Here is a 27,051-nt window from a genome sequence, read left to right on the forward strand (position 1 = left end):
ACTCAGCCCATGTCAGTATTAAGATATAAAGATGTTTGATTTCTGTTACACCATTTCCTATAAGTTTAAAAATCATATCAAAATTAAAAGTGCATACACCTAAATAGATGTTTTTTACTATGAGAATTAATGCTAGCTATGATATATTAGTGAAGAACAGTGGGGTTTGGATGGGTTAATAAGTCATAAAAAATGGAAAAAAATACATTTCCTGTTCTTTGTTAAGTGTGTGTGTGTGTGTATTTTTTTTTGGCTGCACTGCCTGGTTTATGGGATCCTAGCTCCCTCACCAGGGCTTGAACTCAGGTGCTCAGCATTGAAAGGGCAGAGTTCTAACCTTTGGACTGCCAGGGAATTCCCAATAGTAGTATATTTTTGATTAACATACACCTGTGGGTACAAAATCCCATGGACGGAGGAGCCTGGTAGGCTGCAGTCCGTGGGGTTGCCGGGAGTCAGACATGACTGAGTGACTTCACTTTCACTTTTCACTTTTATGCATTGGAGAAGGAAATGGCAACCCACTCCAGTGTTCTTGCCTGGACAATCCCAGGGACGGCAGGGCCTGGAGGGCTGCCGTCTCTGGGGTCGCACAGAGTTGGACACGACTGGAGCGACTTAGCAGCAGCAGCAGTGGGTACAAAGCTAACTCGTTTGTTTTGCATTAACATGTTTGTATAAAACTATAGTACTTTTTAAGCTAATTTGTTTTTCCATTTTGTTGATTCACAGAAGTTTCAAGTCTTCTTGTGTTTCTGTACCTAATCTGTGCCCCTACATTTTGGGGTAAACTATGGGAGTGAACTATTTTGACCCTGTAATTGATTTAAAGAACTTCGTTAGGGTAAAACTTCTTGAGCATTTCTGTTAGGAAGGAGGGAAAGCCATTAGGTACTCTTTTTCTAGTATTGTCTTATGCTTTTCACATCAAGCTGAAATCCTTACTAGTTTATACATGAGACTGGAAGTCTTGGGCTGACACGGGATGCTCATTACCATTGAAAGTGCCTAACAAAGGCATTAGAGGAATCTCAGCTTTGGCCTTCTCTTACAGACTGGACCTGAGAATTGTTATTGTTAGCATGTAGGGTGAGGGGAGGGGTGGTAGTGAAGGAGCCACTGAAAGGCTGGTGGTTTGCTTGTTCTTTTGTGTTTTGACAATGTTTTTGTCTCAAGATCAATGGTTAGTTAGCTGCTTTATGTGACATCATATAAATCTGTAGCTTTTGCAGTGAATTAATGCCCACTCTTATTTTTTCCCCATTTTCACTGTACCCTAGGGTGTTTGCTGACAATTTTGCATTTGAATTCCTCAGATCTTTGTAAAAAGTTGGGATAGATCTTCAGGAGAGAAAGAAGTGGAATTAGTATTTATAGAGTGTCATGGGTGTGTCTGGCACTGTGTGGGTTGTTTTGTTATGGGATGAAATATTTAAAACAGCCTCACGCACGAAAGGATGTTCTTAGCCTGTTTCACAGTGGAGGAAACTCAGGCTGGGAGACACTATGTAAAGTTAACTCTTAACTGGTTATTGCAGAGCTCAAAGCCACTGCGGTACTGCCTCATTTGGGTGATGCTTTCAACCCAAGATGCAAAGAAATACACGTAAAGAGACGCTTTGGGCTGGGTTTACAGGAAACATAAGCAGTGCTGCCTGGTGATTATCTTCCAGGCCTCCCCTCCCTGCTGGGAAACCTAACTCAACTCCCCTTCTTTTGTCTTTGCTCCTCCAAACCGGTTCTTGCAAAATGGGATGCTGGCTCTGAAAAGCACCTCCAGTCTTTCTCCAGACCAGGGTTGGGGCTCATGCCAGTCTCTTCTCTAGTTCCATGTATCTTGTGCATAAAGTGACTGAAGACCAGGGTGGCCCATCCTCTTCCCAGAATTAAAAACAAGAACAACAACAAACCAAAAAGGAATTGGCTCTCCCCACATGAATAAAGGAGAGACTAGATTAACCCAAAAGAATTCTTGTTTTTTTGGAGGTTTTGCCCTATTTCCTTGGACAAGTGATATTTAGTTCATTTTGCCCCACTGGAACAAGCAGCGTGTCAATGTCCCATTTAAGAACAACTGGAAAAACAACACGTTGAAACATGCGTTGAGCACGGAGAGCCTGGAAAAACAATTTTCAAAGTATTTGAGCACTTAAAGTAGCTTGGTAGCTTAAAAAATTTTTCTTTTAAAAACTGATTGAGAGATTAAAGCTGCTTCCCAGATGTCAGATGCTGTTGATACCGGAGCGTATCTAACATGCAGCTATTGAGATAGAATGTTAGGCTCTGGACCTATTATAGCAACAATAAAAATAGGGTGTGTGCTTTTTTACCCTCCACACCAAACCTTTATTTCATTGCCACTGCCCACCTGATTGCCAGCTTCCAGGTCCCACGTTACATCTTCTGTTACGTCCTGCCAGGGAGGAGAGGACACTGCAGGCATTCAGGATCATATGTCTATTTAAGTGGCATGAATTCAATTCTACATGCCTAGCAAATCCCAACATAAGTATTTGGGGACAGCATCACTTCATCTGGAGCTTGGCTGTAGAAATAGTACCATGTCCTAACCCTGGAAAGATCTGGCTGTGTTGGACTTACTGAAAGACCTTATAATATACAAAGCTTAGCACACTGTACATTATGGCCCATTTAAAGGATTTGCAGTGGTAATTTTCACCACACTCCGCATTTGCCAGAACTGCTTTTGGGGCTGCATCCTCATGGAAGATACTGTCCTGGGGTAAATACAGTTTGTTGAATGACCGAATGGATGAATGCCTTTCACTTCCTTTGATAATTTTAGAATTCACCATTCATTAAGATCCTCATCTTCACGTCTCCTCATTACTATCCCTAATTTTTGTTTGTGAAAAAGTGGGAAAATAGGTACCGAGCACCTACGTTATACTTGATGCCTGGAAATAATAAAACCTGGTAAAATAAACTCTTACATGGTTGTTCAGCTTCAACACAAGAAACAATGTGGTTTATAAATCTTTTAATACCATTATTGATCCTGACATGAAAAGCAAAAAAAAAAACAGTGTTGATAATACCATTGCAGTATAGCCCAAGTTAGGCGCTTGGCCAGAGGCAGACAAGAAAACAGAAACACATTCCTTTTTCTTCTCGGGTTTTTTTTTGGGAATAGAAAAAGTGAGGTGAAGCAAGAGTTGGCTCAGTTTGCACAGAGGAAGTCAGGTCTGCCCCGGTCATATGGCACTGGGGACCTCAGCGGGGATGAGGGGGTGCCTCTCACACAAAAGCTCACCCTCCGGAGTGAGGTCACTGAGTCACACCTCTGGGTCATGTCCGTGAGTCATGGGCTTCCCAAAAAGGCTTTCTCCAGAAGTGGCGCCTTCATGGTGTCCCCAGCTTTCTCACCCCAGGGATAAATGCTGGTAAATAAACCCCTTCAGGAAGTAACTATGATTATTACAGCCTCAAGTGGGCTCACTCTGCACTTCAGGACTGACTGCAGCTCTGCCTGACTCAGCTCTCTGCCCAGATGGAGCAGGTTTGGAAAAGTCAGATTCGTGTAGATGGATGCCTGAGGCTGGCTGAGGTGGAAGTGCCTGAAGACCTTCCATGCTGCTTCGGCTCCTACTGCTGCTGATTTCAACAAGTGGAGACTTCTTGGCACCGCTGAGATGGAAGTCGAGGATTAGAGCCTGGTAGTTAAAAATACAGTCCCTGTCATTCATTTGGAATTCCAGAGAACTCTGAAATTTTTTGAATTGGCAAGGAATGGTAGAGACCGGAAGCATGCAGCAAAATAATGCTTCTGGTCTTGTATCATCTTTTATTAGAGGATCCTAAAAAAATCCCCTACTTATATATGAGTTATTATTCCTGTGTCATAGACTACAGCTATGTTTGATGAGCTGCTGAAGTGAAAATCTGACTGGAACCTTTTAACTATAAATTCCTTGTGGTTTCAAAGAAGGATGAGCTTTCTCAGCCAACACACTTTTGTTATGTGAACAGTTACCTTTATTGTATAGCATAAGAGAGTCAGTTTTTATAGCTTTAGGACTTAATCTATGAATGATATGAATGTTTTCTAATGGATGTGTCAGCTAGGTACATTTGCAGCTTGACTTTTACCTCTTTGTATCTTTTATTCTTATGCATTGGACTAGCAAGTGCTGGTGATGTTTAGGATTTTGGCAGAACAGAAAAAGAATTATAACCAATTGTAATGTAATGAAAGCTGCTTTGGGACGAAGAATCATCAGCTGGGCTGACAATAGGAAAGATGACAACTTGGGAGGGAGATTGGTCGCTTTAGAAAGAAAATAATACATCAGCTGTGCATCTTTTCAGCCAGGTGAAGAGCCAGCACTTTATTTCCAATTGTCAATGTATTCAAAAGACAAGTCCTTATTATCCAGCTGGACTGATAGGGTTAAACAGAGGGGAACAATTTTACTGATGGCTACTAATCAGATGGGGTTGCTACTATAGACGAGGGCTTTGAGCTGCTACTGCTATGGGGCTTCCACTGTGATCAGCTCCTACTATTCCCTGGGTTTGGGTGGCTCAGTGGTAAAGAATCTGCCTGCCAGTACAGGAGACGCAGGAGACGTGGCTTTGATTCCTGGGTTGGGAAGATCCTCTGGAGAAGGAAATGGCAACCCACTCCAAAATTCTTGCCTGGGAATTCCCACGGACTGTGGAGCCTGGTGGGCTACAGTTCATGGGGTCGCAAAAATGTTGGACATGACTGAGAGACTAAACAACACGAGGAACTATCTGGAGAGTGTATGTTTCTGAACCTGGGAGAATTATAAGTGTGCATGCCAGCTGTCTTTGTTCTCGTGATTAAGACCCATCTCTGGTGTCAGTCGGAAGAGCCAAGTATCACTGGCAAAAAAGCAAAACACGACAAAAGGCTCCACTCAAAGAAATGCAAGATGTGAGTAAGATATGATGTGTCATTTCCTAGGTCTTGAAATTTAAATCAGAACGCACTGCCCACATGTTTAATGTAATTGAAAGGCAGCATTTATCCCTGAAATACAACAAAAAAGTGAAACAGCTTTTACGTATTTGTATTTTAATTCTAATTGGGGAAAATTTTCAAATTTTTATGTGAGTCCTGGGCAAGTCTTCTTGCCATCTGGTACAGGATTAAACATTGGCATAGCATTTGTTTTCTGCTGACAGTGGGTCCAATTTATTTGGCAAGACCTGCCTGGGAAATTATCAACCTCATACAAGTCTGCTTCAGTTTTCATTTTTAACACTGATGAGTTTAACTGAATGGGTTCACAACAAGCAAGTTGCAAACCTATTTTAGTTACCAGTTTTTAAGCAAATCATCTTCAATCTGTATAAACATTTGTTATAACATTAAGAGGGTGGTGAATTGGCCTACTAAGTCAAAAAAAGAGCTTTAAATGTCTGATTTTTAAAAATCAGCATATTTTATGTATGCCCTCAGTTGGGCTTGTGAAGATTCTGGGGGTTCCAGGAGTATTGTTTTTCAAGTGCCTACCATGTGAGGGCACCTTGCTCTGCCTCTACTGGGCCTTTTCTGTAGTCAAAAGAGCTTGTGTTCCATTGTAAGAGAAATATTAGTACCCCCCCCTCCAAAAAAAAAAAAAAAGAATGAAAGGAGAGGTTAAAGAGAAACTGGGATTGGCAGGAGGATGAAGCGAAGAAGCACTGAATATGAATTGAGTTTTGAGCAAGTCAGAGGAGCCTGGTGGGCTACGGTCCTTGGGGTTACAGAGTCGGACTGAACAACTAACACTTTCACTTTCACAACACTTAGAGCCTTTATACTCCCATCTCCTTGGTGTGGTTGTCTATAACTGGGCTTCTCTGGTGGCTCAGACAATGAAGAATCTGCCTGTAATGCAGGAGACCTGGGTTTGATCCTTGGGTCAGGCAGATCCCCTCAAGAAGGAAATGGCAACCCACTCCAATGTTCTTGCCTGGAGAATCCCATGGACAGAGGAGCCTGGAAGGCTACAGTCCATGGTGTTGCAAAGAGTCAGACATGACTGAGTGACTAACTCTTGCACATAATCATCTATCTAGAGGGTAGTAAGAAGCTGCTTTTAAGTCGTGCCCTAACAGCTTGGTTGAGGGAGCCCTGAGTAATGTCCAACACAATTAATGTGAAACTCGGTAATATATTAAGAGAGGAGGAAGAGTAAAAAGGCCAAACACTTATACTTGCACATGAAATCTTTGCCCACATATATGAGCAAACAGCTTATATTGCTGAACTCCAGATTCTTTCAAAATTAAACACTCATAATCATTACTATTTTTATATCTTTGTATGCTTCCAGCAATACAAAATGTATTACATAGGCTTTCTCTATTTCAGAAAGTCTTTGTTGTGTGGCTTCCTTCCATGAAGTTAGTGTAATAGGTCATAAACTGGGGGGTAAATTTATCCAAAAAACACCAAGCCTCTTCCTGGGCTATAAGAAGCTGGTGGATTCTGTTTTTGCAGATAAGATTTTATCTTTGCCTTTCATGGTTCTGCTGCCAGTCAAGATTTTATATTTATAAAATGCTTTTCATTTTTATGCCTAACAAGTGCACGTGCACTATAGGAATTATACAATCCAGGCTTGTTGAGCTAAAGGTTGCCAGCCTTGGGCTGGAGGCCGAAGCTGTCTTCTGTGAGTTCACTGGCTAAGGAGGTGAGCATGAGAAGTGAAGTGAACTGGTCATGAAATCGGCAGGTGACCTCGGTGATTACAGGTTTCCCAGAACAACTGTTTTTTCACCCTCAGGAAAAGGAACCAGAACATTTGTTGGCTTTTTTACCCCTGTTTCATAGATATGGGTGCTGAGACCAGGATGGGTTAAATGGCTTGTCCACTTAGGTCACACAAGATCTGAGCTGTATTAAAGTTCAGACATATGTAGGGATCCCCTGGAGATCCAGTGCTTAGGACTCTTGAGCTTTCACTACTGAAGGTGCGAGTTGGAAGGGGAACTGGATATCCCACAAGCTGTGCTGCTGCTGCTGCTAAGTCACTTCAGTCGTGTCCGACTCTGTGCGACCCCATAGACGGCAGCCCACCAGGCTCCCCCGTCCCTGGGATTCTCCAGGCAAGACTGTGAGGTGTGGCCAAAACAAAGAAACACAACAAAAAACCAAAAGAACTCGGGTATGTGTGACTCCCAGCCTGTGGTCTTTCCAGAAGACACAGTTGCTTCACTGTCTCCCAATAGGATGTCAAGGGTCGTGGGGACCTCAGACCCAGCTGTTCTAGGGATGAGTCTGGAGTGTGTTGGAGAAGGGATTGTCAGATAGAAAGGGTGGGGAAGGGATGGAGGACAGAAGGAAAACCTGAGAGACTGGGGGAGAGAAGCCTGGAGGCCATTGTCCTCATCCAGGTGAAAGGTCATGTAAATAGGAGCTAAATTAACAATCTCCTGGAGGCTGTTGGGAGGGGCCAGGCCTGTAGGGGAGGGTGATTGGGAGAGTCGTAATGCTGCTTCCCTCCCCCACTGATTTCAATGGCATTCTAACCCCAAACACAGAATGTTCCTAATACATAAAATGGCTTTCCCAACTTGTGTCTGTATTGAAGAACACATTCAGATTCTAGAAGGAAAAATTATTTAACACAACGCAGCTTTCCATAAACTACCATTTCCAACCTAATATCTTCTCAGAGAAGTGCTTGACCTTTCTTGCCCCCAGGCAAACATGCAGGTCCTCAGAACTGAAGCTCTCACAGACCCTGGTGTGGTTGTGTATTTGTCCTTTATAGAAAGGGAGTCTGGGAAGTCTTAGTCAAAGGGGCCCCTGAAGGCAGAGGAAAAGATTCCATTACCTTTGTAACAGGTGCCATTTCATTGCCCACCACCCTGGGCTTCCATGAGAAATCCCTGCAGACATCTTTTTTTTTTTTTTTTCCCAGTCCAGGAAAATTGGGTGTTTGAGAGTGTGTATCAAGAAGAGTTTTTCTTTCCCTTAGAGACTGGCTTTTTTTTCTTTATAAAAAGCATGGAGACAGGTAATTGAATCCATTTCTCTTCCTATTTTGGCCACTCAAAAATAGGAGCCAAATCTCTAGTTTATCTCCAGTAACTTTTTAGTACCTATGACCTGCATTTTCATGCATCATTTTCCTTTTTTGTCTTTTTGCACCTTCAGAAGTGTTTTATTTTCACTGGTTATGAAAACAGTACATTATCACAGTTGAAAACTGGAAAGTATAGAAGAGTTTAGATTAAGGGGGAAACAAATCTCCAGTGAGCATATTATTTGCTTACACATGTGCGTGCTCAGTCATGTCCAACTCTGCAACCCCATGGACTGTAGCCCGCCAGGCTCCTCTGCCCATAGAATTGTCCAGGCAAGAATACTAGATGGGTTGCCATGGCCTCCTCCAGGGGATTTTCCCGACCCAGAGATCGAATCAGAGTCTCCTGTGGCTCTTGCATTGCAGACAGATACTTGCATATATCAGTCTAAATACTTTGGTGTCTTTTTTGGTTCCTTTTTTTAGGGAAGTGGGGCTATGCTGGGTCTTTGTTGTGGTGAGTGGGCTTGTGTAATTGTGGCACTTAGTTGCCCCACAGGATGTGGAATCTTAGTTCCCTGATCAAGGATTGAACCATTGTTCCCTGCATTGGAAGGTGGATTCTTAACCACTGGACCACCAGTGAAGTCTTCTGTTCCGTTTTCGTATGAAAGCTGTATAGAATGTGTGTTCATAGAATATACACTGTTATGCAGTTGAACATACATATATAAGTGTATATAAATATTACATAGGTAAATTTTTAAGGGAAATTGGACTTAAAGCAGCAGAGAGACATTTTCTTTCTTCCCTTCATCATTTCTTTCTCCCTTTCTTTCATCATTTTTTTTTTCCTTTTTTCCCCCGTAGACATTTGCTTGAAGTGGACTCAGCAAGAGAGTGACGTCAGACAGGGGTGGGAGTAGTAGGGAAGTGGAGATTAATTGAGCTAAACTGCGGGTCCTGGCAAACAGTGCAGTATTTCTCTGCACTGAGAAATACAAGAAAGGAAGTGACTCAGTAGCTCTGAGAAGAGGGAGCAGAGATGAGGCAGCAGCATGAAAGAGCGATGGTTTATCCTACGGTTGGGAATAGGATGCGGGGACCTAAATGAATTTAGTTTTCAAACCAAATCATGAGTGGTGGATTAAATTCTTAAGAGCAATGCCTTTGCTCTTGGCATTCAGACCAGGTGTCGCCCTGGATGTCACGTAAACTGAGTTTTAGAGTAGAGCTGCCCTGCGGTCGATTGGTGTGCAGGGGCTGGAAAGTGGAGTGGCTTTCTTCTCAGAATTGTTTCAGAGCAAAGAGAACTTCTTCTCAAAGTTGTTTCAGAGCAAAGAGAGCTGCTTACGTATGAAAGGCTCCCCCTTGTACTCAAGTCTTTGGGGAATACAGTGAGTGACACATTTAATTATCAAACCCGCTGGGAACAAAAGTCCTTTAAAAGCGTTGGCGGGGTGTGGAGTTTGAAGGGTGGGCTGAGGAGGCTCACACGGTTGTGGGGGCAGTTTTGGGGCTTGAAGCTGTGGCTGAGTTGTGCATCTTTGGGGTCAGATCTCTTAGGATGAGGGTCAGAGGGTCCATCCAGAAAAACCCTGCCCTCTCTCCCGGGGGATGGAGACTGTCAGCCGCAGTGGCTGTCTTCAGACAAGCTGGGCTTCTCTACCACTTTGGGCGTGAGCCTTTCTGCTCTCTGCAGACTTGAGAGCCCCAGCCCACTTGTTCAGAATGTGAAGGGTGAATGGGGGACGGGCATTTGAGAATCCATCATTCTGGTTCCTGTATTGTTCTGATCACTGACAGGGAGCTGAGTGTATACAGTATCCTTAAATGTCCCAGGTGGTAAAGAACCCACCTGCCAATGCAGAGACTTAAAGAGATGCAGGTTTGATCCCTGGGTTGGAAAGATCCCCAAGAGAAATGTGTGGCAACCCACTCCAGTATTCTTGCCTGAAGAATCCCATAGACAAAGGAGCCTGGCGGGCTGTGGTCCATAGGCTCGCCAAGAGTTGGACACGACTAAAGCAACTGAGCAACCACAGTATGGATTACTATATCACTGCTTCTCACTCTGGGCTGTGCTCGTGCTGATTCTCTGGCAGTGTCAGTATATTCATGGTGTCAGAGGATCTAAGAAAGGTTCATGAAAGAGAGAAGGATGCCTCCTTTTTTGGTACAGTGGAAAGTATTTCTTGCTTACCGTGTGTTTTAGTGATATGGAATCCCGAAGGAATAGGTAGTCAAAGGGTTTCTTAGCTCTAATTACTTTGCTGAAGGGAGTTTACTCAACTTTGACATCCTCATCAATTGTTCCTCTTTTGGAAGACTATGACAAACCCCCTGAAGCTGGCTCTGAGTCTCCACGAGACCAAAGGTTGCAGAGAATTTTATGAACTCTTTGAACAGAATTACTATTGTTAACCTTGAAGGTGTAACTAAGACAGTTGTTTCTTGATCCTTAGATAGCTGATTTTCATCTTTTTAGTTCAGTCTCCTCACGACCACCACCATCCTTCTCAAGATTGTTTTAGTTTTTTATTTTTATTCCTCCCAATTTATTTTTGATTATTTTTTAAAGACTCCTATAGCTTGAAACTCTACAGTTCAATTTCATTTTGCCTCTTTTATGGAAGCTGACTTTTTTTTCTTTTCCTTTTAAATCATACTCATTTTAAAGGCCCTCTTGGGAAAACATCCAAGTTTTCACTCAAGGCAATGAATGAGCGTCCATGGCAATAACTTCTAGTCTGGGATGAAGAAATCTGAGGAAGAATTTTAGTAGAGGCCGTATTCAAATGTGAGGAAATGGAAGCAAAAGAAAAGATAAATATAACTCCATTACAAGAGAGTCACTGATTTAGGTTTAAACCCAGTGATACGAATAGTGGTTTTCTACACAAAGGATTCAAAGGAAGTCATTGCTATTCAAAAGTAAGGTGTGTTTAAAAGGAACGAGGTTGCTCTTTTTCACATGGATCTAGGAGGATCTATAACATGTGGGGTTGGCATTGCCCTTTGGTTTGGGAGAGGCAACCTAGTTACAAGGCTTAGAACAACGGACTGACATTCAGCTTCTGCCATCAAAGTTTGTTGTCTTTGATAAATACAGAAAGATCTTTGATATAGTTCAGAAAACAGATTTGTGGCACCAAATGAGTATGCTTATCTTTAAAAGAAAAATGTACTAAACTCTCAAAAAAGATTGAGTTTATGGAGTGACACAGGGTCTGTAAGGCACCAGGAGTGACTTGTGATGTGGTCTGGAAGGAAGTAGGAAAGCTAGAGGTCCCATCCATCTTTCTGAAGATATACTGGAAACTCTGGGTGGAAGCTGACGTCCTTCTGGTTTCTCTAAGATTAATAACAAAGCTTGGGTGTTGTTTATGACCAAAAGTCTAATCATGTCTTATTCCCCAGAAGCCTTTATGCCTCGGTAATCTGGGTGTCTCCATAATCTAGCACTTCCTACATGTATTTCCTGCTACTCTGTTCTCCAGCTACACAGTTGTTACCTTGCATGGTAGAACATAAGCTTCCTGTGGACCTCACAGTGTCTTACCCTTAGTAAGAGCTGTGTAATGTCATGTTTATGGGATTGGTTTCAAGGGCCCTGTCTTTGGCTGGGGCCAGGTGGAGGTGTCTCATTATGTCAATTACATGAGCTGGGAGAGTATGGGAGGGCTGATGGGCAGGAGAGCAGGGTCCTGCTTTGGAAGAGGAGTTTGTGCTATGGTATCCCAATGCTTGGATGGCAGTGAGCACTGGGGACTGGAGAACATAGGCTCCTTGGACTTCGGGAAGTATGCTGGGACTGGTCCATCCTTGGTAAGGCAGGAAACCCTTAAGAGGGCATTTGCACGTGGAGGCAACTGGTCAACTAAATCATGGACTTACTGTCAGAGAGTCCCCTGCAAAATCCCCTTATCATGGCCCAACTTGGATGGAGGGTAAGTGGGCAAGCTTGATGTTGGCTGGAAACAATGTGTCAACCTCCTGTAAGCAGATTCTGAAGGAAGAAAGGCCAGCATCATTTAACTGTTGTGTTGTTACTGGTGATGATGATAATGATGCTAACAATTAAAGAGATAATTGTTTTCCTTCTTTTAGTCACATAGAAAAAATCACCACATGGCAAGACCCTAGGAAGGCGATGAATCAGCCCCTGAATCATATGAACCTCCACCCAGCTGCCACTTCCACACCAGCGCCCCAGAGGTCCATGGCCGTGTCTCAGCCGAATCTTGGTAAGCTTTGACTTGGAGCTAGATAAATAGATGTTCAAGCAAGGGCCTCCGGAGCTCAGAAGCAGCTTTTGTTGCCTTAGTGCCTACTCATATACCCAGATAGTATCTTTTCCTCCCTTTTGGCTGTGTTACCCTTTCACTGACCTTGCCATCTTTCTTGGCTTCTTGGCTATGTGGTTCATGACATGCTATCCAGCTTGACACTACAGCTCCAGCATCCTTTCCAGTTACGTTTATTGAAGCTCTTGGAAAAATCACTTAGGCCTCCTGTCTTCACCCACACCAAGGCAAATAGGGTACTTATCCCTTTCCTGTGAATTTGGTCCCTGAAGACTACCAAAGGGTACAATTCTGGCCTCAAATCTCTTTGCTTCCTTCCTTTTCTTCTCCCTCATAATGTGCGACTGATACCAGACTAGGTATTTTCTTGCCTTATCTCATGCAGTTCTCACAACAACCCTAAAAGAAGTGATAGCATTCCCATTTTATATATGCAGAAACTTTCCCAAAGTCCCAGCTTGTGCGCTAGTAGAGCCAGAGTTGAAACTGAGGTTGGTCTGATTGTAGGACGCATTCAACCCTTGCATAATCTGCGAGTGGCTTCTCCCTACATCTACCCTAGGAAAGGACGGTTCACATTTCACTTCATTTTGAATAGGTGTGATTTTAGACTTGAGATTAGTTTCTAATTGCAAAAAAAGTAAAATTCCACCCACTGGAGAGAGTCCGGTGTGAATGAATATGCTCCTGCAACAGAACCAATCAGCTTTTGTTGTTAGCCATTCTTCCCTGCCCCTAAAAGGTAAAGTTTTTAAAAAGATAGTGCATTTTCAGGTGACGTTTCCATTTAAGATCAGATGTCCAGGTACCGTTTTATACACAGAACAGAATTTTAGAGAATGAAAAGAATCTCTGTTGGATTTTCAAGAATGAACAGATAAAAATGGAAGCAGTTTTCCTAGACACCCTCCATTTATAACTGTGGCTTAGCCATGGTGAGTATGGACTCAAGGAGATCTGAGTCAGTATTCTCAAGTAAATATGTTGTCCCTTCTTTCAGGAAGTCTGGATCTACCATTTTAAAGCCTGCAGATGTAAAATATATACAAAAGGCAAACGACTTGGAACAGCCTCTGTTGTGTTTCGTATCTAAAGGGCAGATCAAGGAAAATGGTGCCAGTGCTTGTATGAGCAGTGGTAAACCAAAGCTTCCCATGAGTCATTTGTCCCCAGTATATCAGAGCTCAAGTAGAAAGCAGATGTGAGTATAGCAAAGAAACCACAGATTAGGTAACATTAGACTGTTTCAGGGTTTCTTTAACCATTTAATTTTTACTCAAAGTTCTAAAAGCTGATTATTAAAGTATTATTGCTAACTTTGTAGTCAGTCTTCATTGGAAAAGATCTTTCATGGGCCTGGTTAAAAAAATTCAAACTCTTTTCAAAGGGGTGTCAAAAAGCAAGTCTCCCTGTGATCACCATGCCTCAGTCCTTTGTGTTGCCTGGAGTCAATCAGTGTTTCCAGTCTTATGTATGTTTCTTCACATAAATGCTGGCACATTATATCCACTGTTCTGCACCTTGGTTTTTCCACTTTCATATCTGTACACACAAAGCTGTCTTGTTTTTTTTTTTTTTAATTACCCAATATAAATATTTAACTGGCCTCCATCTGATGGGTGTTGGGATTTAGTATGTTGTTAAGTGCACCCAATATTGGAGTGAATATCCTTGTTTATGCTCATTTATGTACTTCCCTTAATTTTTAAAAATTGTACAAGTAGGAAGAGGACTAGATGAGAAGGACTTTGATGCTAAAAACTCAATACTGAAAGCACAGGTGAGGTCCTCCCTCACCCTCCAACACACTAAAAGCCCAACTGTTGGCAAAGTTCATCTAAAGAAATTGTAATCGGAATGTCTGAAACAAGTTTACCTGTGGCTGAATGAAATACTTTTCCCCACATCTCTAATAAATTGGGGCAGTGAATTTCTCAAGACACACATTCTGGGATTTTGCCAATAATATTTGAGTGTTTGCCTGCTACAGAGTGTGTTCCTAGCCTCTTGACAATCACAGATGTATCCCAAGAATGGAAACATAGTGGGGAATCCAAATCCAAAGTAAGCTCCAAAGACTGGGGATATTTAGAGTCACAATATGGTCCTAATAATAAATGATTTACTCAGAGTATTTTATTTTAAGCTATAGCTTTGCCTGTAGTTTATACTCTCTATTATCAGTCTTTAAAAATAGAACAGATTTTTCTACTTTTTCTTTTAAGATTTAACATGTGGTATTCTGTTTTCATTATTTTGAAAGTAATAGGTATACATCTGTTTACATATATCTATTTATATTATTAGTGTGTATATGTATATAAACATATATATAAAGTCATTATTTTGAAGATAACTCAAAATTTCTAGGTCTGTTTTATCAACCACAATTTTTCTTTTTACCTTTTAAGAGGAGAAGATCCTTCTCTTCCTTCTACTTCTTAAATCTCAAATTTTGGTTTTTTCAATGGCATGCATCTGACAAATAAGTGAACTTAAGTCATATGTCCCCTTCACCAGTGAGTTTTTAGGTACATGTGAAAATGATGTCAAAATACAGTGAACATTACTGTCAGGTGATAGAATGAGTACCTTTACTAGTCTAATTTATGTATTTCTCGAGCTATGATATGGGCTTCCCTGATGGCTCAGACAGTAAAGAACCTGCCTGCAATGTGGGAGACCCAAGTTCGATCGATCCCTGGGTTGGGAAGATCCCATGGAGAAGGGAATGGCAATGCACTTCAGTATTCTTGTCTGGAGAATTCCATGGACAGAGAAGCCTGGTGGGCCACAGTCTTTGGGGTCACAAAGAGTTGGACACGACTGAGCAATTATAATCAGTGACATAGCAAAATATATTCAGCAGTAAATCTCCTTATATTGCAATTCTGAGTTTTCCTGTGGATTAGAGACATGGTCCTGGGAGTCAGACTGTCAGAATTGGAGTCTTGGCTCTGCCTATTGGTGACTCTGTTAAATTGCTTAATTCTGCCTCAGTTTCTCCATATGTAAAATGAGGATTATATTTACAGTGTGAGGAGGTTGTATGAGTTTATAAGTAAAGTGTGTAGATCCATGCCTGGCACATAATGAAATATTATCATCATTGTGTTTTTGGAAATAAGAGCTTTATTTTTTTTATTTAATTATATGTTATATTTGAGGACAATTTCATTGTTCAAATTAAAAGCTCTCAAAAAAAAAAAACCAGGAAAGATTTATTTTAGATTGGTTAGTGTGCTGCTGCGGCTAAGTCACTTCAGTCGTGTCGGACTCTGTGCGACCCCATAGACGGAAGCCCACCAGGCTCCCCCGTCCCTGGGACTCTCCAGGCAAGAACACAGGAGTGGGTTGCCAGCTTTAAATTAGGAACACTATTTTTAACTTTCAGTGAGGATAGCGCCCTCTGGTGCAAATATTTCAGGTCTCCTCCCTTCCCGCCACTCCCTGCCAGCCCAAGAAACCTTTTGTCAGTCAGTAAGTCGGTGTTACAGTATTCTGGCCTGGAGAATCCCATGGACAGAGGAGCCTGGCAGGCTGCAGTCCATGGGGTCGGAAGAGTCAAATACGACTTTCGCTCAGTTGTGTCCGACTCTTTGTGACCCCATGGACTATACAGTTCATGGAATTCTCCAGGCCAGAATACTGGAGTGGGTAGCCTTTTCCTTCTCCAGGGGATCTTCCCTGGGGGAATCGAACCAGGGTCTCCTGCATTTCAGGTGGATTCTTTACCAACTGAGCTATGAGGGAAGCTTTTGTCAGTGGATATCTCATTTTTTCAGTGGATATATTCCTGAAACGTGGGTTGTAAATCAAGTCATATTTTAATTGCAAGAGAAGACACCCATCACTTAAAGGCATCCTGGAATGAGTGACTTTGTGAAAGTCATTTGGTGAGTGACTTTGTGACCATACTTTTGTCAGGATGCAGATTTGTTGTGTAATTAACCTTGCTCTCTTTTCAAATGCCAAAGTAAAACAAAATAGTCTCTCAAGGGGTTATTTCAAATAGCCCTCTCCAGCTTGGTCTAATTTTTAACGGAAATTTTTGTTTTCGTGTTTACCAAATTGGATTGTCTGTTAGGTTTTATCCAATTTGATTCTGTCTGGGCAGATAGATCCCCTTTGAGTCTGAGTCCCCAGAGATACCCAGTGAATGGTAGCAGGAAGGAAGGTCTTGGAGAACTTTAGATAGTGAAGAGCAGACAGAGATTACCAGTGAGTGGAAGCTGTATCACTTGGGGGCTGACAGCTTGTTTGAAATCCTCACTTTTACGTGACACAGTGAAGGAGGAAGATTACTGTCCGTGTGAAAGTTGATTTTTTTTTTCGTGACACACACCAGGTAGGATTTCATGTCTTTTCAGTGAGTTCATTGGTATGATTAATTACTATTAATAGCTACTCTGTTTTATTGAAGGAGGGGAAAATGAAGCAAACAAAAAAAAGGACTCTACACAGGCCATATCATAATACATGAAACAATGGGCTTGGGGAAAGCGAAACGTACTAAGGAAATCAGTTAGGTTGTTATGGCAGTGATGGGGGTGAGGCGGAGGGCAGGGACCTTTTGGTAAAGTGGTTAATGGGAAGACTTGCAGTCAGAACTGAATTTCTCTCTTGGGTTAGACATTTACTACTTTTGCTTATTTGTTAACCTGGGTCTTATTTCCCTTATTTGTAATTTGGTGATAATGATAGTCTTTTCCCCATAAAAGTTTTGATTATTTAGGTATTGCATATTTTGTAATACTTAATATAGCATAAAAAATGCAACCCCCTCCCCCGCCAGAACTGTATTGTTATCACTATTATTATGAACTGGCAGCCTGGTTTGTTCTCACTTTCCTGGCCCCTGTGTAGCTGGAGGAAGAGCTTGTGGTGTGTGCATTAGAAACATTGATCTTTTAGACCCTTTGCTTCCATGTTGAGAAAATAATCTTGAAGCCCAGCCAGTGATGGTGAAAAGATGAAGAGACACGTGCTCAAGCCCTGGCTCCTTCATGGGCAGAGGGAGTTTCTGAAGGGCAGGTTCACCTTGAACTCTACCTGAAGAACCTTCTCCCTCTGCAAGTATATTGGTGTCCAGGTTTCCCCATTTCTCAGCACGTGCATGCGTGCGTACTAAGTCACTTTAGTCATACCCGACTCTTTGCAACCCCATGGACTGGAGCCCGCCAGGCTCCTCTGTCCGTGGGGATTCTCCAGGCAAGAATACTGGAGTGGGTTGCCACGCTCTCCTCCAGGGAATCTTCCTGACGCAGGAATTGAACCCATGTCTCTTATGTCTCCAGGATTAGCTGATGGGTTCTTTACCACTAGTGCCACCTACGAAGCCCTTTCTCAGCACCTGAGGACTGAAATCATGCAGTAACTTAAAATCTTCCCATATTTTCAAATGTTTTTGGGGGAGAGAAAGTGACAGGCAATTTTTGCTTTTCTGTGATAATCCTAGCGATCATCAACCATGGTGTGCTGAGTCCCTGTCACACATTAACAGACCTTTTTTTGGAATGAGGCCCCGACCTGGGGTGCCAGTATCCTCCCAGACAGGACAGGAAAAATAAAGACTGTATAACAGCTTCACCAGACTGCTAGCCCTAGCCAGTTCAGAAACTTCTGGTAAAGTGCAGCCAGAGTGTATTTTTAATGCTATAGGAATTTTTAAAATATCACACACTCTCACACACGCTCCCTCTTTGAAGATGTGCCATCCACCAGGCCAGAATCTGTCCTCCAGGTCTGTCTTGATCTGTGCTTCAAATTATAAACACATGTGTGGTTTCCTTGCTTGCTTACTTTTGCAGGGTACGCTTTTCAAGACAAGATGGAAAATCTTGTCTCTGCTCAGTTTGCAAAGTTGGCTCCCCTGTCCCTCTAGGAAGTGTTCAAAGGCACTTAAAGACGTTTTACCAAAAGCAAATAAAATAGCTAAGGAACACCTCAGTCTAGTGTTGCTGAAAGCATGTGGAGAGGTGTCCTGAAAGTTTACTGGAAGTTAGATTTATATGTGGGCTATCTTATTTTTGTCTTTTTCCAGTAGTTCCCCTCCCCCCGCCCACCCCTGCCCCAGATTAAATTTATGTAGTGAGTTTATGGCAGACACATCTGGCTACTGTGATTTTTCCAGCTCTGTTCTCACTACTTTTTGAACTTTGTGGTTTCTGCAGCATAAATTAGCCTAATGCGCACAGACACATACACACACAAATCCAAAGACAAACTGGAAAACCTCCACCTTTGTTGGGGAGAGTTGGGGTGATGGGGCGTTGATAAGATTGCTGTGGTGCAGAGTGGGTCTTTATGGAGGACTGGTGGGCACAGGGAAAGGGGAAGGGGTTCTGGTTTTTTTCCCCCCTTTCTTGGTTTTAAAAAAGAGAGAACAGGGACTTTCTTGGCGTTCCAGTGGTTAAGACTTTGCCTTCCAGTGTAGTGGGTGCGGGTTCAATCCCTGGTTAACCAAAACACAAAACAGAAGCAATATTGTAACAAATTCAGTAAAGACTGAGAAAAGGCCCACATTAAAAAAAAAAAAACTTAACTATTTTCTAAACTGCAGAAAATCAACACTATTTTCTTAGATTTAGAGTTGTCAGGATTTACTCTATTTAATCAACATTATCGTAGACTGCACTTTTGGAGTTTCCTAAAAGAGATTCATTACAGTTCCTTCCTTCTAAGGCTTTTAAAGATTAAGTGAAATGGGGCCTGAAAACCAATAATAAAGTCAACTGATCAATTCTTCTTATGCAATAAAGCTGGGCGTAATGTTATATAAGGGTTTTCCAGGTGGTGCTAGTGGTAAAGAACCTGCCTGCCAATGTAGGTGACGTAAAACACTTGGGTTTGATCCCTGGGCCTGGAAGATCCCTTGGAGGAGGGCATGGCAACCCACTCCAGCATTATTGCCTGGAGAATCCCATGGACAGAGGAGCCTGGCAGGCTACGTCCATAGGGTCGCAAAGAGTCAGATGTGACTGAAGAGACTTAGCATGCATGCACACAGTAGTATATAAAGAAATGAACCTTGTGTTTTCTTAAATCTCTCATCTATATCAGTATTCATTCATATGCTTGCATTAAGGTGACATGATGAAGACTTGTATTAATAGGTTTTATCACTCCAAATTTAGAAATGTAGGTAAGATAAAGTAAGACTCTTTGATAAGAAGTCTCAAGAGCCATTGAAAATGTTTGATGCCACAGTTTTGCTAAGAAATATTCTCCAAGGTAAAATTCTGAAAGGGTTGCTAGGTGAACTATTTGGAAGACTATACAAAAATATGTTGTGTATCAGATACCACTGACATTAAATGCTTGCAGTATGAAAAGAAATATATTTGTAGCCACTGACACAATTGTCATAGGACTACATAGCACATGGAAAACTGTTTTATTTTATCAGTCTAATTTGATAAAGTAGGCAAAATTGTTTATACTATGATTATAATTTTGTTTCTTAAAAAAGACTTTGTTGAGATTTTCTTTTCCCATGAGACGCTGCTCTCAACCTGTGTATTTCTAGCCCATGGCCAAGTGCATTACGCATCACAGGTGCACCATTTTGTAGAATAAGTGTATTGGGTGAATCAATTATGTGTTTTTAGCTGTTGATAGAGATTATAATAAGGCTTTTGAATCGGGGGTGGTCCCCTTAATTTTCTTTTAAATATAGTAATATTCGTTTTTTAATAGCCAAAAAAAAAAAAGGAGAACCATTTGGTTGGTGAAAGTGTTAATCACTCATTAGTGTCTGACTCTTTGCGACCCCATGGACAGTAGACTACGGGCTCCTCCATCCATAGAATACTCCAGGCAAGAATACTGGAGTGGGTTTGCCATTTCCCACTCCAGGGAATCTTCCCGACCCAGGGATCAAACCCGTGTCTCCTGTATTACAGGCAGATTCTTTACCGTGAGTCACCAGAGAAGCCTTGAGTTTTTTATTGTGAGAGGAGGTTGGGGTGTAGGGAAGAAAACGCTAGGCTCCGTGTGCAGTTTAGACAAAACCATGAATTGTTAAGCTTCTCTGCAGCTGAGTCTATTTGTGGCAAACAAGTCGTTCCCTAGTCTCTTAAGATTAGTGTTTCTTTAAGTGGGGCCTAGCTGGGTAGGATTCCTTGGGGCATTTGTTAAACACACAACTTCAGAGTCCAGTAGTCGTGTGGATTGCTCCCCAAAGAAGAATCACGGGCAGCTGCTGGGAGGAAGCCCGCCTGGACCCCACCCCTGGGAAATCCTGCCTTGGACCGTGTAGGGTGGGGTCTGGGAATGGGCGCTGTTTTCAAGTGCTCAGATGCCTCTGGTCATCAGCCAAGTATAGGAACAGCCACAGAACTGTGTGCCTTAGCACAGAGATGGGAGGCTAACAGCTGGCAAAAACCCACTCAGAAATCCAGCCTTTAACTTGAGTTACCTGAAAAGAACTCTTAAGTTTTAGCTGTACAACATAGTGATTCACAATTTTTAAAGATTATACTCCAGTTATAGTTATTACAAAATACTGGTTTCATTCCCTGTGCTGTACGATGTATCTTTGTGGCCGCTCTTAATCTCCTCCCCCTATCTTGCCCCTCCCTGCTTCCCTCTCCCCACTGGTAACCACTAGTTTGTTCTCTATGTCTGTGAGTCTGGTTTTGTTTTGTTATATACACTCATTTGTTTTACTTTGTAGATTCCACTCATAAATGATAATAGACAATATTTATCTTTCTCTGACTTATGTCACCAGCTTCTGAGTGGGATTTCTGCCTGAAATAGACATTTATGGTGACATTGGCACTTGTCTCCTTGGCACTTGGTGTCAGTGCACACGTGAGCATTGGTATGTGAATGTCAAAGCCGCTTTCCAGAAATTTCAAAAACCAGGGGAGACGTTGCTGTTCTGCATCCTGATTATTGAAGTGTGTTGTCTAGATTCACAAGATCAGTGTGTAAGCCCACCTTGAACTTCACTAGCTGAGAACTGACCAAAGAGGCCTGTACAGGCTTAAAAGTGAAAGCGTTAGTCGCTCAGTCGTGTCCGACTCTTTGCAGTCTCTTTGCGATCCCATGTGATCCTCTGTAGCCCACCAGGCCCCTCTATCCATTGGAATTCTCCAGGCAAAAATTCTGGAGTGGGTGCCATTCCCTTTTCCAGGGGATCTTTCTGACCCAAGGATTGAATCCAGGTCTCTTGCATTACAAGCAGATTATTTATCATCTGAACCACCAGGGAAGCCCCCTCTACAAGCTGAAGCCCCTGAAAAATTCCAGAGGGGGTGCCCCATACCCCAAAGATGAACAGATCCTCTTAGGAAGGAGGTCAAGGCCAGATCAAGCTTTTCCTTTGTCCCTTTTTTGTAGGCACCACGTTTATTTACTTATTTATTTTTAATGGGTTCTAAACTCTTCACCAAGCTGCAGGCCTTGGTTGAGAATTTTAAAAATAATTTGGACAGTTTTAGTACATCTGCTGGCTGACTTTCAGTAGTTTGCCCCCAGGAGCTTCCTTGCTGTGGAGAATGTCATCCAGTTAAAGTTTTAGGCAGAGGGATGCTGGGATGGTAGTCATTTGGCCATTTGTTCCAAATTGATGTGTCGAGTGACATCTGGACACTTTTTCTTTGATCTCCTCTTTGGGGCTCCTGGTGATGTTGACCCCGCCTGGGTGTGATCATCACCTCCCCCACCCAGTATCAACTGCAAGATTGATTTCTTCTTCCTTTCTGGAAGTCTAAATTTATTCCCAGGGTGTTCTGCAGTTGCTGGTGGTCAGGAACAGCTGTTGTGCCATGCTTGACTTGGAATAATTCTCTGTGATGAAGTCAGCAAAATATTGATAATACCATAAGAGAATCCAGGAAAACAAAAGCCTTCATGGTCTTTTCTCATTAAGTGTGCCGAAGAGAGGAAGATCTCCCTGGAAGAAGTAAAGCAGGGAAAAATGAGGTCTTAAAACATATTTGAGGCAGCAAGATTCAGGAATGTTATTTTCTCCTGTATTATATAATTACTACTTGGTCATCATAGACAGTACTGATCAGCAAAAAATGAGAAAATAAAAATACTGTAATATGATCATTCAAAATCACACTAACGTCTCATATTTCTCTTTTTCAAGTATAAATGTAAACAAAAGAGGTTGGAGAATCCTCTAATTCTTTTTTTGTAGCTGCTTTTTTCACTTAATGTATCATGAGCATCTGTTTCAACGTATATTTTTTGATTAGCTGTTTTTATTGGAAAAGTAACACAAACCTGGCACAACATTCATGTAGTTTTAAAGAGTTCCAGAGAAGTAAGATTCTGTCACACCAGGACCCCCAGCCTTTCTCTCCTCCCCAGGGAAACAACTGCTACCGGTTTCCTCAGTACATTGGGGGTTGGTTCCAGGACCCCTGCAGATGCTAAAATCTGAGGATGCTTAAATCCCTTATATGAAATGGTGCAGTGCAGTCCACCCTCCATATCCACGGTTCTGCATCTGCAGGTTCCATTTCTTTTTTAAAAATTTATTTTTAAAAAATAAATCTTATTTATTTATTTATTTTTGGCTGTGCTGGTTCTTTGTTGCTACGTGGGCTTTTCTCTCACTGGGGCAAGCGGGGCTCTAGGTGTCCAGGTTTCAGTCCCTGCAGCTCTTGGGCTCTAGAGCACAGGCTCAGTAGTTGTGGCGCATGGGCTTAGTTGCTCTGAGGCATGTGGGGTCTTCCCGGATTAGGGATTGAATTTGTGTCTTCTGCATTATTAGCAGGAGGACTCCTTACTCCTGAGCCACCAGGGAAGCCCTGCAGGTTCCATTTCTATCCCAAATTGGTTGCATCCTTAGATGCAGAAACCACAGGTACAGAGGGCCATTTGTATTTCAGAAATACTCTATATATGTATGTGTCCTTAGATGGATATGCCTTTTTAAAAACTTAACATATATTAGAGAGCTTTCTAAATTGGCACTTACAGATGTATTTATTCTTTTTTATCAGTAAATAATATTCTTCTCTACAGACAAACCATAGTTATTCAACCAGTCCTCTATGCTGAATATTTAAGTTCTTTGCTAATTGTTTGCTATTAGTAGACAAAGCCACAGTGTGCATCCCTGTATGCAAATCCTTGTGCCATATGCTGTTTATGTGGAGGACAGTTTTGCAGAGGTGAAATTCCTGGGTCCAAAGTTATGTGCATTTCAAGTTTTAATAGCTGTTCCACTTTTCCTCCAAAATGGTGACATGAATTTATACTCCTACCATTAATGGGGCTTCCCAGGTGGCGCTAGTGGTAAAGAACCCCCGACCCCCGCCAATGCAGGAGACATAAAAGACTTGGGTTTGATCCCTGAGTCAGGAGAATCTCCTGGAGGAGAGCTCGGCAACCCACTCCAGTATTCTTGCCTGGACAATCCCTGTGGACAGAGGAGCCTGGCAGGCTAGGGTCCATAGGGTTGCAAAGAATCGGACATGACTGAAGCAACTTGACATGTATGCAATGGTGTATTAAAGTGTTGCTTTCCTCCTACTCTGGCCAATAATGTTCATTATCAAACTTTTTAGTCTTTGTAATTCTGATTGGTATGGATTAGATTCTCATTGTTTAATGAGAATCTCCATGGGGTCGCAAAGAGTCAGACATGACTTAGCGACTAAACCACATTTAACTCATATATGTATAAATATGTATATGAATGGACTTGGGGCATATTTCTTCCTTTACACCATTACAGCCATCATGTTAATGGCTGTATAGTTGCCATTGTGTAATTCTATCATAACTTATTTTACCAGTTATTTTACTGGAGATATAAATGTTGATTCTATTTTTTATTATTTATATAGAGTATATTATATGCAGTAAATATTCTTGTACTTAAATTTTTGTGCCATCCTTTAATTTCCTCAGTTTTTTCAAATTTCTTTGGAATGTTAATTTGTTAGGAAAGTATGAGAATTCCTTTTAAAAAATACAGTTTAAACGTGGTTTGCTTTTATCGAACTAAACAGGTAATTGTTTACCTAAATAGACAATTTACTGCAGGCCTGCTCCGTTTGTTGTGAATAACTGGTTTGGGGTGCTACTTTCTTTCACGAAATAATGATTTAAAGTTGCCACAAAAAAGTGTACTTTTAGCCAGGCCCCTTGCTTTCGCACTTGCTCTGGTTTTCAACTTGCATATCCATATGTTTTTGACTAAATCATAAATGGAAGTTTCATTGGAAGTTTGCTTCCCAGTACATGTCATGTGTCTCATTCCTATTATTTTCATCCTTTTCTTTTCCAGTATTATATTTCTCAGACATCAGTGAAGAGTGAGTTGTGAGTTTTCAATTTTGCCAGGAGTTAAATATTTGCAGAGATGGAAAAAAATAAAGTAAAAAAGAATTTAATATGGATGACGTAGTCCTGGCTCACAGGGCTTTCATATAGTTGCTTCAAACTTACACTTTAAATGAAAGAAAAATGTTCTACTTCCACTCTTATCAATTGCCATAATGCCTGAATTAATTAGAATGGAATTATTATTTCTTCCCAAGTGGAACTGGCTCATTCCATCCTAGCAAAATGAATGCTCAGGGCAGCTGCTAATGGCAGTTCCTTCTCCAGTCTCAACTCTGCCCTTCTTAGCTTGTCTAGTTTTTTCCTTCAATCAAGAAGGCCAACCTGGAGCAGTTTCTTCTGCTCTGACCCTGGGAAGTGAGGGCCTTTCACCCCAGGGCCTCAAGCTTTATAGTCAGCTAACTCTGGGAACCCAAGTTCTCCCCAAGAAAACTTGTGATTCTTTAGTTCAGTATCTTGTTGCCAGCCACAATTGTATTATAAGAACTTTTTTCTTCTGCAAGACCAGACCTGTAGCACACCTCTTTGTCCTTTCCAGGCTCTATATTTTTTAAAAATGAGATTTTTGTCTTTTCTTACAAAAATTGAGATGTAATTGACATAAACATTATATTAGTTTCTTGTGTACAACACAGTGATTCAATATGCAGATATGTTATGCAATGATCAGGACAATAAACCTAATTAACATCTGTCACCACACATAATTTTTTTTTTTTTTTCCTTGTGATGTGTCAACTGAAAAAAAGTACAGCCTAAAAGCTGAGAATTATGTTCAGGGGCCTTCCTGAGGACTGTTGCCCAGGAAACAGCCTCTCAGATAGCAGTGAGGGACTGTTCAGAAAAGGTAAGAGGAGGAGTCAGGATATATAGGAGTTTTTACTGGGAAAAAAACAAATATATATATATATATATGTAGTCAAACATCAAAAAATTACTGCTAATCACACAAAAAAACAGAATCTCAAGTTAATGACTTTAGTGCTTTTCTATGTATGAGAAGGTGCAAGAATCTAGACTCACTGAAATTATTTCTTTGATTTACAACTTAATTATCTAGGGTCAGTATCCTATTTTTCTCTATCTGGAGTGTTCATGAGGGCTCATTGTTGGGGTCGGCTGCAGTGGTGGATGGCTTGATGGCAAGCAACACTCTGTTTATTGAAATGACAGGCAATGTATTTTTGTCCACAAATAACAGTTGGGATCCGGGGTGGAGGTTATGAGGCTAGGAGGAACAGTGAGTGTAAGGTATCAGAGTCTTGTAGCACCTGTTTTTGTTAGGGTTCTCCCCGTCCAAACCCTGGTCAGTTCTCAAAGCCATCGGGCAGTAGCCATTTCCTCCAGGAGAAATAACATCACAGCACAATGGCCTGTATACAGTACAGTTTGTCTGGATTCTGCCAGACTGAGATTTTTCCATCTCCAGGGAGTTTAGGGTGTGTTTAGGGAAAGGTTTTTTCTTTGTTGTTGTAATGTGTCACCTTTTATTTTGAAATAATCTAAAATTTACAGAGGAGTTTCAAATATAGTACCAGGAACTCACACATACCTTTTGCCCAGATTTGCCTTTGTTAATTGTTCATTTAAAAAAAAATTTTTTTATTTATTTATTTTTGGCTCTAGTTACAGCAGATCGAGGGCTGCTCTTCCTTGCAGTGCACGGGCCTTTCATTGTAGTGGCGTCTCTTGCGGAGCATGGGCACTGGGCACACAGGCTTTAGTAATTGTAGCACACAGACTTAGTTGCCCCGAGGCGTGTGGAATCTTCCCAGACCAGGGACTGAGCCTATGTCCCCTGCACTGGCGAATCAGATTCTTAACCACTGGACCACCAGGGAATCCTGTTAATTGTTTATAATTGCCTCATTTACTTCTCTCTCTTTCCCTTTATGAAGATGTATTATATATACATTTTTTCTTAACTTCTCAGGCCTAAGGTGGAGACATCATGCCCTTTCCCCCCCTAAATACTTTAGATTGCATTTTCTGAAAGGACAATGCAGGCTGACCTTGTATAACTGCACTTCACTTTTTTGTGTTTCACAGATACTGCATTTTTTACAAATTGAAGGTTTGTGGCAACCTTGCGTCATACAGAACTATCAGTGTCATTTCCCCAAGAGTGTTTACTGTGTCTCTGTGTCACATTTTAGTAATTCTTGCAATACTTCAAACTTTTTCATTATTATTGTATTTGTTATTGTGATCTGTGATCAGTATACTTTGATCACCAATGCCAAAAGATTGGGAGAAAGCAGTGACAGCCCACTCCAGTACTCCTGCCTGGAAAATCCCATGGGTGGAGGAGCCTGGTGGGCTGCAGTCCATGGGGTCGCAAACAGTCAGACACAACTAAGCGACTTCACTTTCACTTTTCACTTTCATGCATTGGAGAAGGAAATGGCAACCCACTCCAGTGT

General features: G+C 41.7%; 1 protein-coding gene across 2 annotated transcripts in view; it reads left to right on the forward strand.

The window, feature by feature from the left end:
• Nucleotides 1-27,051, forward strand: part of WWTR1 (WW domain containing transcription regulator 1) — a 146,359-nt gene that overhangs the window by 71,426 nt on the left and 47,882 nt on the right. For both annotated transcript variants that reach the window (XM_055569388.1, XM_055569389.1), the window contains exon 3: nucleotides 12,117-12,253. In XM_055569388.1, coding sequence (XP_055425363.1) covers nucleotides 12,117-12,253 — 137 coding nt within the window. The remainder of the gene's footprint in view (nucleotides 1-12,116; nucleotides 12,254-27,051) is intronic.

Source organism: Bubalus kerabau, chromosome 2 (genome assembly GCF_029407905.1).
Source record: "Bubalus kerabau isolate K-KA32 ecotype Philippines breed swamp buffalo chromosome 2, PCC_UOA_SB_1v2, whole genome shotgun sequence".
NCBI classification, from domain to species: Eukaryota; Metazoa; Chordata; class Mammalia; order Artiodactyla; family Bovidae; genus Bubalus; species Bubalus kerabau.